Consider the following 15,656-nt stretch of genomic DNA (forward strand, 5'->3'; position numbering starts at 1 on the left):
TTTCCATGCTTCAGATCAGAGCCTCTCACAGTGTGATGGAGGAAGGGAAAGTATTGGTCTAGAAGCAGTGATGTGAAGATATCATCAACAGCTCTGGTCAGTAGTTATGAGTAGAGAAGTTAAACATCAACTCAACTTCTTGCTTGTTGTAGTTGGATGAGACGTGGTAACAGTGGTTGGTTCTCATGCCATGCTACAGGGAAGTTGTCTTGAGGGAGCCAGGTCTTGGCAAGTCCCTCTTCCTAGCAGCCCTCTCACCTCTAGACTGAGAGAGGGAGGTCTGGGCCTGCAGCAGAGCATGTCTCTGTGTCTGTCACTGCGGACTGCCTGTCAGATTTAAGATTTGGCCAATTCTGTACAAGCTTTATTCTGCCTTGGCATAAGGTCTTTTCTTGAGTTCTAACTCCAAATAATCATATTAGCTCTGAAAATCTACCTGCCTCCTTCCTAAGTGACATCAGGGGACATGGAGTAGTAGGGTAGGCATGCAGAAGACACTATTTACCAGGGGCCTTAGCTTCTCCTCCCTGGACCCAGTCTCTCCTTTGCCTACACTCCTCCACCCTCCTCTCCTCCTTTCATGCATTTGATACCATTGTGCATTCCTCATTCTCTTTTCCTCGCTAAAGCTGCTGAGAGTTGTATATTGGAGGAGGGGGTAGAATAAGGCCTCAACCAGTTACACTTTAGAGTAAACAAGCTTTCTCTCGAATTAAAATTTGCCATTGAAATTTTACTTTACTGTAGAAGAAGAGTTTTTGTTTTTTTGTTTCCTTCTCTCCTTTTCTTCTTTCCTTCTCTATTCCTTCTTCCCTCACTCTCTTTCTTATGTTTTGTTAATTCACTAAGGAACATGAACCCATAAGCTAAAGTATTCCATTGGAGGAAGGGCAGAGAGGCAGAGGGAGGCAGAACAAAGGGATCTTGTCACACGTGACAAACCACTTATAAGATCCTTAACTTTGTTGGTGTAACTTAGCATCTCTAAGTCACTGTTTCCTTATGTGTAAAATGAGGCTGATAGCTGTAGCTGTGGCATAGGGTTTTATGGGAATTCATAGAAAGCTATTGATACCGGACCCTGATTATTAAAAGGGCCTTATCAGTGCTAACAGTGATCACGATGATGGTGACAGTGGCTTTGGTGGTGCTGGAAGTGGAGGAGGTGGTGACAAAGGTGGTGATGGTGATGGTTGTGGTATTTGTAGGGATGGCAGTGGCAGTATTTGGCAATGGGAGAGGTTGTGAGGCAGTAGTGGTGATGGTTGTGCTATTGAGCTTGGTGGCAATAGGGATGGCAGACAAGGGCAGCACTGGGGGTAGCATAGTGGTGACAGCCTATTTTATCCATAGGTGTTAGAAGAAGGCATACCCTAGTGTCAGACATTAAGGAGTATTCTGAAGGAAGGAGCTCTTTGTCACCCTGTGCTTCTCCTTCCCCCTTCTTGGAAAGCACAAAATTTGAACACTTTGTGCTTCTCCTAAGCCCCCTGCAAAGGCCTAACCTATTTAGGGCAAATGCTCCAAGTCCAGGCTCTACATAGTTCCCCTAGGTTGAACCAAGCTTGGGGGCTGAAATTTATGACCTTGAGAATTCTGGTGAGAGCATATGCCAGGAGGCTTTTACAGTCTGAAAATGTTTGACAGACAATGACCCATGTCCCATAGACACAACATGGGCATGACAATAAAAAACAAACTAGAAAAACCAAGGGAATTCAGTTCTATATATAAGAGGTATGTTTCTGAAATTGGTTTATTTGAATCAGAGGTAGATGAACTGAATGGCATATTTACTGTCTTGGGGACCTCACACTTCTATGAGGTGAATAAGGAACTCTTGTGTGATAAAACCATGTATCTATTTCCTCAGAGGAGTTGCTTGAAAGTCAGGCTATATCTGGGATTTTGACACCTATAACCTTACAATGATCAAGTGCAATTAAATCATTGCTAATGAAAAAAGATGGAAATATATAAGTTTTTAAGTGAAGGCCAGAACTTTTGACCCCATTTAAAACTAGAAGAATCTTTGTAAATCCTGCTATTGGGCACAGAGTGGGTGGTCCATAAATCTTTCTGAAAGAAAAAGCCCTGACCTTATCATCATCGTTGTTGCTGTGAATAATCTCATTGTGGATAAATCGGAAACAACTTTCACCATGGTTCCTTGGGCCACCATCCTCCTCTTTATGACAGCAGATAGTGGGTGTCTTGATTCATTCAGTTTAATCAAGTGCCCCCTGAATCTGCTCTCTTTACACCTCAGATAGATTCCCCCCCTAAGGATCTTAACTATAAGTCTGATTAAAATCCTCATTAGCAAGTGAAAATGGAAACATTTCTCAAATCCCAGTCCTTTGTAATCATTAGTTAATTATCAATCCAGGCATGTTGATTCTGCTTTTCTGTTTCTTCACTGCATTAAGAGGTCAAGGTTATTGAGGTGTGTCCATTAATGTTTGATAAGGAAAGGCAGGTTGGAAAACAGATATTAGCTCTTCCAAAGGGGCTTCATCTTCTACAATAAAACTAGTACTGGCTTCTTTTCATTCTTTTATTGGAAAGTTTGAAAACATGATGAGAAAAGATCAGAGGCTGATGTTTTGAAATAACATTTTACCCATTAAGAAATAATTTGAAGACAAAGGAAAATCTACTGTAATTATTGAACTACATGAACACCAAGGAAAATCTGCTTTTGACTGACATCACTTTAATCCTCACTTTACTGTGACAATACAGACTGGATGTGGGGAGAGAGAGAGAAAGATACTAGTACTATTTACATGTCTGTTTATTTATCTCACTCCTCCCAGTTTGAAAACACAGAACTGTTTTCTGCTGGTTATTTCATCAGTGGCTTTCCTGCAATCAAATGAAAAATTCTACCACATATCAGATCCACTTGCTTGACCTGTGAGTTGAAGTCGGGCTCCAATGACCCTGTGACAAGGCCCTCAGTGGGTTTACCTAAGTGTGGGGAATTGGGGAACAGGCTGGTGTTGAGGGAGGTACTGGGGGACAGAGGGACCACCACGGTCCCATATAGCTCTGGGATTCTAGGCTCATTTCTGAGTCTCAGGTACCTCATCAGTCCAGTGAGGTTAATAATAGAAATCTTACCTGCAATTCATATGATTTTATATGAATCAAATATATATATTGCTCCCTGGAAGTGTAATGAGTATAATGGCTATGATTACTCTCATTATATCATCAGTGTTAGTAAGTGTATCAGTTATCTGCCTGCAGCATGTGAGTCTACTAGGTAGAAGCCTGGTTTATTGGGACAAATGCCCCTCCCCTCTTTTGAGATGACAGCTAGATGCTAAGAAGGAGAAGGGAGACAAAGAGCCAGCAGCACATGTGCTTGGGAAGCTTCCAGAGCACACATTTATGGTTATAGCCTCCCTAAGCTCTGCATCTTTCAGTTTCCTAGAGTTTTAACATTGCCTTAAGGGCTCTGCATTAGGTGGGGGCACCTAGAAATGGCTAGCTCTTGGTGAGAACTTCTTTGCTCAAACTAGAGACAGGCTTCCCAGTAGGAGGCAGATAAGAAGAAGTGGAATCATGGCACAGGATACTAGGTAGCAAGTTTTCCCCTTTCAGCAAAGAAGAGACACCTTTTTAGGCTGCTATGGGCTTCATCACTAACCTTGTGAAGTGGTGTTTACACTTTAATAAAGCATCACGAAGACAGTAGCATTCAGAGCAGCAAGTTCCCCTCATAGGCACTTAGACCCCTTCTGGAGGGGTCGGTTGGTGCAGTTAGTTTTCACTACTTGCTATAGCAGAAAAACCTTTCAAAGATGGTTCAGCATCATTTGTATTTTTAGTCTAAAATGTCTACCATCTATCTTACTTAAAATGCCAATGGACAAAGGAACAAGATTAACTTTCTCACAGGAGACAACTATGAGAAGAAAATAGTTTCACTTACTTGCACAATAAACCATATTTTAATTAGAGATTGGGTTAATTCATTTTCCCCCACTTAGGATAAAAAACATGAAACATTATCAGTAGCATGAAAATACGAGAGAAGGCTGAAGATTGAATAAAACCTGATACTTAGCCCAAATAAAACTCAAGCCAATTGTAAATTTCTTTCATGTTCCCCGCCTCCTTTTTTTAGTATTCATTCAAGAGTTTTTAATGACAAAAGGAAATTTCCCTCTTTTGAGAAATCCAGAGAAAGAGACACTCATTGTACAAAGACTTCATGTCATTTTCTCTAGGGTTTTTTGATGTTCTACTCTCTAGTTCATAACAAGGATTTACAGCTTAAAGAACATCAAAAGGAAAGGTTTCAGACAGTGTCCTAAAATAGACCTAAAAAAAATTCCACAAAGCTATCTCTTGGTGCTTCTAAAACTTATTTTAAACGTTTTGGAAAGGAGATGTGTTTTAGAAGTCCTGGAAGCCTATCACATTCCATTTTTAATAGTCTTTTACTTGAAGCCGTAACTTTAAATTCTGTAGTTGGCACATATCTCCCAGCAGCTGAATATGTGATTTAAATGGAAGTAAAACTGCCTGACTTAAATTGTCCAGAAATTTTAAAGAATGCTTCATTTGAGGGGAAAAGGGGATTTTAAGAAGGCACTATTTCTTTGATCAGTATTCTTTCAAAACAAATATAAAAGTCATTTTTAAAAAGTAAGAAATCAGAGATAGCAAATAATTTTACATCACCCCTAGAGCAGAGAAACTTAACATCTAATTCCCCAAAGAAGAGATAAATCTGTAATAGAGGCAGTGAGAAACCCTGGAGAAGTTCCAGAAAAAATTTAGTAAATTAATCACCATTACCTTTTTTAGATCTGGCCATTCTTTTGGTAGAATATGACTATGGATGTCAATTTTCATCTCCACAGGATCAGAAGAGAAGCATGTAAAGAAGAAAGAAGTTTCGGGATCAAGAGATCTCCATAAAAACCATGGAGTTAATTAATTTACTTCGCCCCGTCTGGCACCAGTCAGTAGGCCTACTCAACTCGGTCTAGGTCCACTGGAGCTGCCCTATTAAAGTTCAGTATTCTGCTTATTTGTCAACTTGGCTTTGAGTCAACAACTCTTTGGAAATTGGGACTCTGGGTACTAAATTAAAAAATAAAAAAAGGATTGTAATAAATCTCATAAGTCAAATGCACTGCTGGGTGCTGTATTTTTTTTTTTTTTTTTACAGCAGGTCCAGAATCGGCTAATCTTTGTTTTTAAATATTTCAATTGTTTTCAAGATGTACATACTAAAAAATAAAATAGGACATTGTTAAAAAGCAAATAGTACAGAGGGTTTTTAAAGAAAAATAGATCACTGACTCACTTTTATTGATTTAATTCCTCAGAAGCAACCAATTTTAATGCTTTTGCTTTTTGTTCAGCTATTTATCTTTATGTCTTTAAACAATATTGATCTATTGGCTTGTGGATGAAGATTTAGAATGTTGAAAAGTTGTGGGGGAAGTTTCACCTTTACTTTTATTTTTTAATTGTTTTTTAAAAGTTTTATTTATTTAAGTAATCTCTACACCCAATGTGGGCCTTGAACTCATGACTGCATGATCAAGAGTCACATGCTCTTCTGACTGAGTCAGCCAGGTGCCCCCACCTTTACTTTTAAATCAGAGAAAGAGCTCATTCTTCATACATTATTTCTTCCATTGTCTTTTTCTTTCATTTGTTCACTCATGCATTTAACATTTATTGAGAACTACTATGTGCTAAGGACATAAGGTTGAATGAGGTAAAATAATCCATATGTTGTAATAGGTAATTGTACGCTGCCTAAGTACAGAGGAAAGAAGAAAGTAGCCATTCCACTGGGAGCTGTCAAAGCAGCTGGGAAAGGGTTTCCACTGGAGCAGAAAGGAGGGCTCATGGCCATGCCTCTGAAGAGAACCTGGAACAAAACAGCCCTTTGTTATTTTATGTTATCCTTTCCTATTCATGGAAAGCTTAAAATGTTCAAGGACCTGAGGTCCCTGGCACAGCCTTGAAACTCCTTTGAGATGCTTCCTTCATTTCAGTCTCTACAACACAGGGACTAAGTCATCAAAAAAGCCTTCCTACTAGGATTTTCAACCAGATTCCAGATAAACTGTAACACTCTTTTCAACTAGATTCTGGGTAAATTATAACAAGTTAAACTAGATTCTGGATAAATTATAACAAACATTCTTTTAAATGCTGCTCAGCTTGAAAGAAAATGAGCAAATCCTCAAGATCATTTTTAAATAGTTCAATGAGCTAAAACTGAGTAAATGAGCCTTAAATCAACATGGAGGCATATGCTAATACCAAAAGTAAGTAGAAGCACTTTTTGAGCACTTTCTATGGCTTCAGGTACTGTTCTAAGCATTTTACTCATATCAGTTCATTTATTCCTTGTAACAGTCCTATGAAAGAGGAACTATTACCAATATGCATTTTATAGAAGAGGAAAGTGAAGCACAGAGAAGTTAAGTAACGTGTCCATCATCATACAGTAAGTGGTAGAGACAGAATTTGAACCTTGGCAGTGTAGATTCAGAATTATAGAGCTTTGAAGATTAATAATACCCCACAGATTAAGTAGGATATCATACCATGAGTTGTACAAAACTGAGACCCCTTCATTAAACTAGAATTCTTGAAGGGGCTAGACCCCTAGCAAATAAATAGACTAAAAGAAAAAAAAAATCCACTGGTCAACAAAGGGAGTCTGTAAAGATATCTGTTGTCGTGGGGCACCCGGGTGGCTTAGTCGGTTAAGCGTCCGACTTTCGCTTAGGTCATGATCTCGCGGTTCGTGGGTTCAAGCCCCGCGTCGGGCTCTGTGCTGACTGCCAGCTCAGAGCCTGGAGCCTGTTTCGGAGTCTGTGTCTCCCTCTCTCTCTCTGACTCTCCCCTGCTCATGCTTTCTCTCTCTCTCTCTCCTAGAAATAAATAAAAATATTAAAAAAAAAAAAGATATCTGTTGTCGTGATGAGAAAAAGGGAAGAAAAAGAAGAGATTAAATAACAGTTTTCTTTGAGAATTCCTTTGGGAAGTATTATCCAAATATAGCTATTGAAGGTTTATTTTTATTTTTTATGTTTATTTTGAGAAAGACTGAGAGCATAAGCCAGGGAGGGGCAGAGAGAGAGGGAGAGAGAAAATCCCAAGCAGGCTCTATGCTGTCAGTTCAGAGCTGATGCAGGGCTCAAGCTCACAAACTATGAGATCATGATCTGAGTCAAAATCAAGAGTTGGATGCTCAACTGAGGTACCCCTGAAGGCTTTAATTAAAGTGGTACCTGGTTGATAATCCTTGACTACTCTATTTCTACCCATGCCCAGAAAGAGAAAATAGACACCTTTCCTGAGGAGAGCATATCAAGTTAGCTCCTTTAGTATGCCACAGATTAAGGTCAAGAAAATATTAGCTCATAATAAAAAATTCTACACACATTAGGAAAAAAGCTACCATGAGGGAATGTCCACAGAAATAATAAATAATATATTTAAGCCTCTAAGGACATATATATTGGAATCGTTAAGCATAGAATATAAATTTATTATATATGAAATGTTTAAAGAAAAATTGACAGACTATCAAATGATTGACCATATTTGAAAAGGGACAAAATAGGGGCACCTGGTGGCTCAGTCAATTAAACATCTGACTTTTGATTTTGGCTCAGGTCATGATCTCATTGTTCGTGGGTTTGAGCCCCACATCAGGCTCTGCACTAACAACATAGAGCCTGCTTGGGATTCTCTCCCTCTCTCTCTGCACCCCCCTTCCCCACTCCTGCTCTCTCTCTCTCAGAATAAGTAAATAAATGTTTAAAAAAGGGGACAAAATAAAACTTCTGTAAATTAAAACATCATAATTTCAGTAAAAAACTCGGTGGATTAAACAGCAAAATAGACATAGTTGAATAGAGAATTAATGAACTGGAGGAGAAACTTCTGCAGAGAGATGAGAATGTTGAACATATTTAAAAGTGTCACAGAATACAAAGGGTAGAATAAGAAAGTCTAGAAGGAATCTAACAGAAGTGCTATAAGAGAGGATAGAGAAGTTGGAGGATGTGGGTTTGGCTTTTGGCTTTGTCCAATAAAGCTGAGGATGGCAGAAAGAACTCCATGCAAGTCAAGAGAGGTAAGAGAGAGGCTAAGGGAAGTCTCCCTAAGCTGCTCTCATGCTCCTGTATTTATTGAGCATACACCTAGGGAAACAATAAGCAATACATTGGTGGGTTACGTGCCAGTAAGAATGTATAGAAAATGTGCAGAAAAACAAGTTAAGATAGAGTAAAATATTCCATGTGATAACATGGCCTAAGGAATTTGTGAGTATAGGTAGGACCTAATCCCTAGATATACATTAATTAGATAAGTGAAGCATGGTTGCTGCTTTCAGCAAGGCCAGAAGGCTGTTTTCTGCTTTGCAATGCATTCCCTATAATCTCCTAACCCAGACATAACTCTTTGATTTCCCTTAGGAGAAGATAACGCAGGAGATAATAGCCAAACATTTTCCAGAACTGATGAGCCAACAGATCCAAGAATCAAAAACTATCAGAAACTAATCAAGAAAGATTGACAGAAAGAACTTCATTTCTAGAAACCTTGTAGTGAAACTACAAAGTACTAATAATAAAGATTAGATCCTATGAACTGCTGACAGAAAAATAATTCCTTAAAAAGTCAGCAATTAGACTGACAGCCAACTTCTCACAGCGATAATGGGAGCCATAAGACAATAGAAAATGTGGTCAAAAGGCTGATATGCATGAACTGTCAACCTAGAATCACATACTTTGTAAAATTTAATTTTAACAGTGAAGGAGAAGTAAAGATATCCTCAGGTTAAAACGGAGTTTGCTACTGACAGACCCTGTCTCAAGGAATTCCTAATGATGTAAGAAAGGAGGAAAAAGACTCTGGAAAGAAGGTCTGAAATAGAAGAATGAGTGTGAAGGAGAGAAGCTTGTAATCATATAAGTAAATCCAAATAATATTAAATGTTTAAAATAATGCCAGTAATAACAATGATAGTGGCTTCATTTCAGAATTCTATTACTTGCAAAAGGTTGTCTGGCCATGTGTAGCAACATGGATGGACCTTGAGGGTGTTATGCTGAGCGAAATAAGTCAGGCAGAGAAGNTGAGAAAAAAAAAAAAAAAAAGGTTGTCCAACCATACTTTTGGCTTTCTCTCCAAGGTATGCTCTCCTGGCGGCCAATCTCCTAATTTTAACATCTTTTGCAATATGGGTAGACTGAAAATTTCCTAAATCACCCGATCCTGATTCCTTTTTTCTTTTTCTTTTTTTTTTCAGAGAGAGAGAGAGAGCATGAGTGGCAGAGCATGAGAGAGAGAAAATCTTAAGAAACCTCCATGGTCAGTATGGAGCCCGACACAGGGTTTGATCCCACCACCCTGGAATCATGACCTGAGCCAAAGTCAAGAGTCAGATGCTCAACTGACTGAGCCATCCAGGTGTCCCTCTTACTAGTTTTTCAATCTTTATATTCTTGCATTTTACTATAAGCACCAAGAAGGAACCAGGTAGAACTTTTAACATGTTGCTTGGAAATTTCTTCAGCCAAATATCTGCTTTTATCACTTACAAATTCTTATTTCTACACAACTATAGAACACACAATTGAGTTATGTTTTCTGCCACTGTATAACAAGGATCTCCTTTCCTTCACTTTCTATCATGCTTCTCATTTCCCTCTGACCTGTCACCATCTTTCTCTCAATGATAATAATGATGGTTTACGTATTCTCTAAGCTAATACAGGCTTTCTCTACCATACTCCTCATTTCTTTCTGAGCTTTCACTGGCAGAAAGTGAAATTTATGTCTACATTTTCTTTAACAGTCCATTCAAGGCAATTTAGGATTTTTTTCTATTACACACCTCAAGTCTCTTTCACCATCTACCCCTTCCTTAACTCAGTTCCAAAGCCACTCTCACATTTTGTTGTATTTGTTACCCTCTTTTTGAAAACTGTACTAGTTTTCAATTGCTGCTATAACAAAGATTACATCCTTTCTGGTTTAAACCAACACAAGTTTATTCTCTTATAGTTTTGAAAATCGGATGTCTAAAAGGGTTATGTTACTACTGAGAGCTCTAAGAAAGAATCTGTTTCCTTGCTTTATCTGCCTTCTAGAGACTGTCTGTATCCTTGGCTCAGGCCCCTTCCTGCATCTTCAAAGCCAGCAGTGTAGCATCTTGCAATCCCTCTCTCAATTTCTGTCACCACACCACCATTTTTTTTTACTCTAACCCTTTTATCTCCCTCTTGGAAGGATTCATGTGGGCTCTGACAGGTAATCCGGGGTAAACCATGACCAGCTGCCTGCCATGTACTTGCCTGTGCCCTTTATAACCATGCTTTGCAAAATTAAAGAAATCAAGGATTTTCTGCTCATGGCCAGATGAAAGGATGCCAAGTCCGTCAAGATCAAGAAAAATAAGGATAAGTTTAAAGTCTGATACAGCAGATACCTTTACACTTTGGTCGTCACAGACAAAGAGAAGGCAGAGAAACTGAAGCAGTCCCTGGCCCCAGGTTTGGCAGTAAAGGAGCTGAAATGAACCCAGCACAGTGATTTGAACTGTATTAAAATTTTAAAAACTATTTTTAAAAAACCCATGTAATTACATTGGACCCATCCAGATTACCTAAGATTGTTTCCCCATCTTAAAATCTTTAACATAATCACATTTTCAAAGTCCTTTTAACAATATAAAATAGCATTTTCACAGGTTCTGGGAATAGGACATGGAAATCTTTGAGTGGGGAGCATTATTCAACCAAAGCAATTAGGCATGGTAAAATTTCCAAAGCAAGTACTAAAAGAAGATACACAGAGTATATAACTTTCAGCCCCATTAAATAGAAATTGGAGTAAGAAAAAAAAAATCAATGTAAAGATACTTTATTTCTCTAAAAAAAATTCAATGTTTATTTTTGAGAGAGAGGGAGACAGAGCACAAGTGGGGATGGGGACTGCAGAGAGAGAGCGAGAGAGAGAGAGAGAGAGAGAGGGACAGAATCTGAAACAGGCTCCAAGCTCTGAGCTGTCAGCACAGAGCCTGACGTGGGGCTCAAGCCCATGGACAGAAAGATCATGACCTGAGCTGAAGTCAGGGACTTAACTGACTGAGCCACCCAGGTGCCCACCAAAAAAATCAACTTAAAAGAAGGCAATAGAGAGGAAAAAAGAAACAAAGAAAAAATAGGTAAGTAGAAAGCACAAAATAAAATTTCAGAAATAACCAAATCCAGCTAAATGTTGTTTATTAGAAACAGGTTTAAATTATAAGGCTAGAGACAGTTTGAAAGTAAAAAGGAAAGAGAAAATAAAAGAAGTAAATTCTAATCGAAAGAAAATCATGATAGCCATGTCTGTCATGAACACTTCAAATTAGTCCAAATGAAAGAGACTACAATACAATACAAGAAGCATTGTTAAGGCAAAGGAAGATCATGATAATAATAAAAGGCTCAGCTAAGTACAAAGCCGTAATAATTCTAAATTTGGCATACCAGATTGCCTCAAAATATTCAATGCACACATGCATTGCAAATATATATATATATATATTTGAAAAATCTTCCAACATGTCTCTTAATTATTGATAAGTCAAATAAACATCATCTACAGGAAGCTACAGAGAGAGACCCCAATGCTGGGGGACCACTGAGAACCTTAGGAACGTTTCACAAGAGAAGAGGAAAGAGAACATGTGAAGCTCCAGCCTGCCCACAGAACTCAAAGCCATTTTACCACAGGGTCATTTAATTCACATTTGTCCTGTAGTTCTAACATTCCTTCTCTCCCTGTGCTTTGGTCCTGCTGGGGAAGGAGGTCAAGCTCAAGGAAGAGGAGAAACGCCATTTGGGAAAGGAGAAGAAAGATGCATGTGCCTGCTTCAGGGGGAGAAGCCTTACCTTTCAATAAGGATTGAAGAGATTATCATTATATTTCAGTGAGTATTTTTACTTTTCCAGCTAAGACCGGGTTTGCAATTTAAAATGATCTTAGGAATGTTTGTTACCTAAAAGTGAGTAGGTTGCATAGGTTTTCATCCGGAGGGAGGAGGAAGACTGCCTTCACCAAGCAGTATTAAAGGGAAAGTGGAAGATTTAAAATGATGTGTATGTAATGACATCCAGTGAGTCCTGTGTGTTTGGAGTACCTATAACAGAAGAGGGCAATGCTTTTATTTTATAAAGACAGGCAAGCTTTTTGGCTAAATGGGCAAGAGGTTATAGGGTCCTCAAACAAACACATTACACCCTCTCATTTGCCACTACGGTACTGAGGAAAGTAACAACAAAAAGGGAAATTGTATAAGATCGCATCTTCACATTTAAGAAAATGAATTATAAATCAGATGAGCTTTATACTCATTTATATTGGCATTCCTTTGTGGAAAGAGGCAAGAGATCCTTAAATTATTCAGTACTGGATTGTATACAAATAAAAAAATGGCTTAGACTAAGTCTAGGTAGTTCCTTTCTCCGGGCCCTAATCTGATGGCTATGAATCAGCTTAAACACCAAGGTTTGACTCATGACTACTGCTTATCAGTTGGATGGTCTTGGGAAGGTTATAAGGTCTTTGCCAAATAGGGATGATAATAGATTGATCTCATAGAGTTATTGTAAGTGTTAACTTGAGTAATATAAAATGACCGGCTGTGAATTATACCATGACACCTAATCCAATTATTTCTTAGTCTACCATATGTGAAGACTGGCAGGAAGTCTGATATTATTAGTCAATTTGAGGGACCTTACTCCCCCTTTCTTAGATTATATAAGAACCCTGGGTTTATGTCATCCAGGACTATGCGTAGGGGTGTGCCCTCTACTATGGTCACCATGATTATGTTTTTCCTTGCCCAAGCTTGTGTGTTCCATTTGAAGGTGTGAAGCTCCACTGGTTGAAAGGACCACTCCTCTCCCCAACTCCCCCCCGCCCCCCATCAATAAATCAACAAGTCTTTTTAATCTAATCCCATTGTATCTTCCAACCTTTGTTCTCTTCTCTCCAGGCTCACTTTGAGGCCCTCCCCATTTCTCTCAAGATTGTTTAATTGCCCACTAATGGTTCTGGCTCCAGTCTTGGCCCACTGTAATCCATCCCAAGACTCTTGACCAGAATTATCTTTCTAAAGCACAAAACAATCACCTCTGCTTCAATGTAACACTTGTCATGGTTTCTCACTGCTAAGTCCAAGCATGCATGGGAAACAAAGCCCCATGGGTAATTCTCCACCTCTTTTGTCTCTGTGCTTTGCCATTGTGCCCTGTGCTCTAGCCAAAGAATATCTGTGCCTCCCTAAATATGATATAGTCCCCTTTTAGACTTTATTTATGGTTTCTTTGACCTCTAATGCTTGGCATAACCCTTTCCTGTCCTTCCTGACAAATGTACATCTATCCATCACTGAACATTTAACTGAAACATCACCTCCTCTAAGAAGCCTCTCCTGACAATACCCATCTCCAAATGGCAAAAGGGGACTACCTCCTTCTGGAAGAATTAGCTGGGGGAATGAGTAGGAATGACCCTGAACAAACTGTGAGTGATTTCAGGTTCATCTTTAAGGATAACAGAATCGCCTTCTACTACCTTTTCCCTGGAGTCTAGCTTCTGGCACCCAGAGACCTGTTTATCTCTTTCTCTTCCTTATCAATATTGCTACTTCAAAAAAGGCTAGTTTCAACCTTTTGCACTTGAGTTTGAATTTATTTACATCCACGCACTGTTGAGTTAATGAATTTTTGAGTAAACATCATGGGGCCAGGGACCATGTTTGTTCTGTCTGTTATATCCCCAGTGAAAAACAGCTGAGGAGGTGCTTGTGATGGTTAATTTTATCTGTCACCCTGTCTAGGCCACAGTCTCCAGATATTTGGTTGAACATTATTCTAGATGTTTCTGTAAAGGTTTTTGGGGAGGATGGGATTAACATTTGAACGAATAGACTTTGAGAAAAGCAGATTTTTAATATGGATGGAACTTCTTCACTCATTTGAAGGCCTTAATCTAAAAAAGCTAACCCCTTCACATGAAGAGGGAATTCTGCCGCCGTCAGATTCTAACTGCAATGTCAAGTCTACTCTGGGTCTCCAACCTGTCAGCCTGTCTTGCAGATTGGAATTTGTCATCCTCCACAATTGTGTGAACTAATTCCTTAAAATAAATTTATCTATATGCATCTTATTGGTTCTATTTGTCTGGAAACTTTAATATAGTGCTTAATAAATGTTTCATAAATAACAAACTAAATAATATGTAAGTAAATAAACATGAATATGTGGATAAAATGTTTTTCAGGAAAACCTATCCAAACCTCATATGGAATTGTTACGTGAAAAATTTAACCTTTACTCAATATCATGCAGCAACAGGTGCCTTTCTTAGTGTTTCTGTGAGTGCTGTGGCCCTTTTTGTATTTGGAAGACTAGGTATTCAAGACTAAAAACAGAAGCCAATTCTTGGATTTTGAGTTTTAAAGGCCTTAGTTAGTCCCACTGATTTGATAGAAAGACTGACCCATAAACTTTGAAATTTTGGGGGACCAGGGATGTGATCAAATTTTCACCTATTCCTGACTAAGTAAAGACCTCCCAGACCAGAAAGTGGGAAGTCAAGGAGAAGAAAGTGTGTTCAATACTATAGATCCCTGAGGAGGACATCCTTATGTCCTGCCTTCCATGGCTAAACCTTGGGGTTGAGTGGGAGAAGAAATTCTAGAGAGTTCATGAGATCTTGATCTGTAGTAGAAGGGACCTTTGCCTTCATTCCCAAGCATTGCCTAAGAAGGTAGCAAAGAAATATGGTTGAAATGTTGTACCAAGTTAGAGGCAGCTTTAGGTACGTAAACAGAGTGGCTGAGGCTCAATAAGGCAAGAGAGCTACAGAGTGATCCCAAAGGGAGGGTAGAAGTAGCTGAAAGCAAGCCAATCATGAAGGTGCCTTGGAATGAAGGATGAGGTTGAGTAAGCAGGCAACTGCATGGAAGGAAGATGTTTCAGTGGATACCAACATAGACAGTGGTCCAACCCACATATTCTGCCTGCTAATTCCTTGGGATACAAAAGTGACTAAGGGGTCCCTGGGGTAATGGTTTAGAGCATGGACTATAGCATGACTTATAAAACTTTGTTTCCTTGATAGGTGCCTGCGTAGCTCAGTTGGTTAAGCATCTGACTTCTGCTCAGGTCATGATCTTGTGGTTCATGAGTTCAAGCCTGGGGTTGGTCTCTGTTTGGACCACTTGGAGCCTGGAGCTTGCTTTGGATTCTCTGTCTCCCTCTCTCTCTGCCCCTCTCCCACTTTCACTGTCTCTCTCTCTCAAAAATAATAAAAATTTAAAAAATTGTTTCCTCGAGCAAATAACTAATTTCCTATGTACTCATCTTCCCATGCATAAAATAGGAGAAGAATAGATCCTACCTTGGGCTGTTGTAAGAATCAAATGAGTTAAGACATGGAAGGCATGTAAAACAATGCCTAGCACAGAGTAATGGCATGTAAGGGTCAGTCATTGTTTTTCATAGTATTGTTATCACATAGGCCTGCCAGAATTTAGATAAAACCTCAAAAGAAGTGTGTGAGCAAGAGAAATCCTGATGTAATTGAGATTG

The 15,656-nt window shown here is 39.0% G+C and overlaps 1 protein-coding gene, 2 long non-coding RNA genes and 1 pseudogene across 4 annotated transcripts in view; 3 read left to right on the plus strand and 1 right to left on the minus strand.

The window, feature by feature from the left end:
* Nucleotides 1–4,888, minus strand: part of ACMSD (aminocarboxymuconate semialdehyde decarboxylase) — a 55,032-nt gene extending 50,144 nt beyond the window's left edge. Inside the window, exon 1 of the mRNA XM_077747877.1 lies at nucleotides 4,816–4,888. Within this exon, the coding sequence (XP_077604003.1) occupies nucleotides 4,816–4,872 (57 nt within the window). The 5' untranslated portion in view covers nucleotides 4,873–4,888. The remainder of the gene's footprint in view (nucleotides 1–4,815) is intronic.
* The window catches only part of LOC144218054 (uncharacterized), a 64,142-nt gene extending 58,987 nt beyond the window's left edge, over nucleotides 1–5,155 (plus strand). For both annotated transcript variants that reach the window (XR_013331035.1, XR_013331034.1), the window contains exon 3: nucleotides 4,881–5,155. This is a non-coding gene — a long non-coding RNA (uncharacterized LOC144218054). The remainder of the gene's footprint in view (nucleotides 1–4,880) is intronic.
* Nucleotides 5,156–9,373: 4,218 nt separating this feature from the next.
* LOC144218036 (uncharacterized) lies at nucleotides 9,374–11,970 on the plus strand. The gene is made up of 2 exons (XR_013331028.1): nucleotides 9,374–9,474; nucleotides 11,860–11,970. It is a non-coding gene; the product is annotated as an uncharacterized LOC144218036 (long non-coding RNA).
* Nucleotides 10,379–10,585, plus strand: LOC144218051 (large ribosomal subunit protein eL38 pseudogene; annotated as a pseudogene).
* Nucleotides 11,971–15,656: the final 3,686 nt, after the last annotated feature.

Source organism: Crocuta crocuta, unplaced genomic scaffold, assembly GCF_008692635.1.
Source record: "Crocuta crocuta isolate KB4526 unplaced genomic scaffold, BGI_CrCroc_1.0 scaffold427, whole genome shotgun sequence".
Classification (NCBI taxonomy): Eukaryota; Metazoa; Chordata; class Mammalia; order Carnivora; family Hyaenidae; genus Crocuta; species Crocuta crocuta.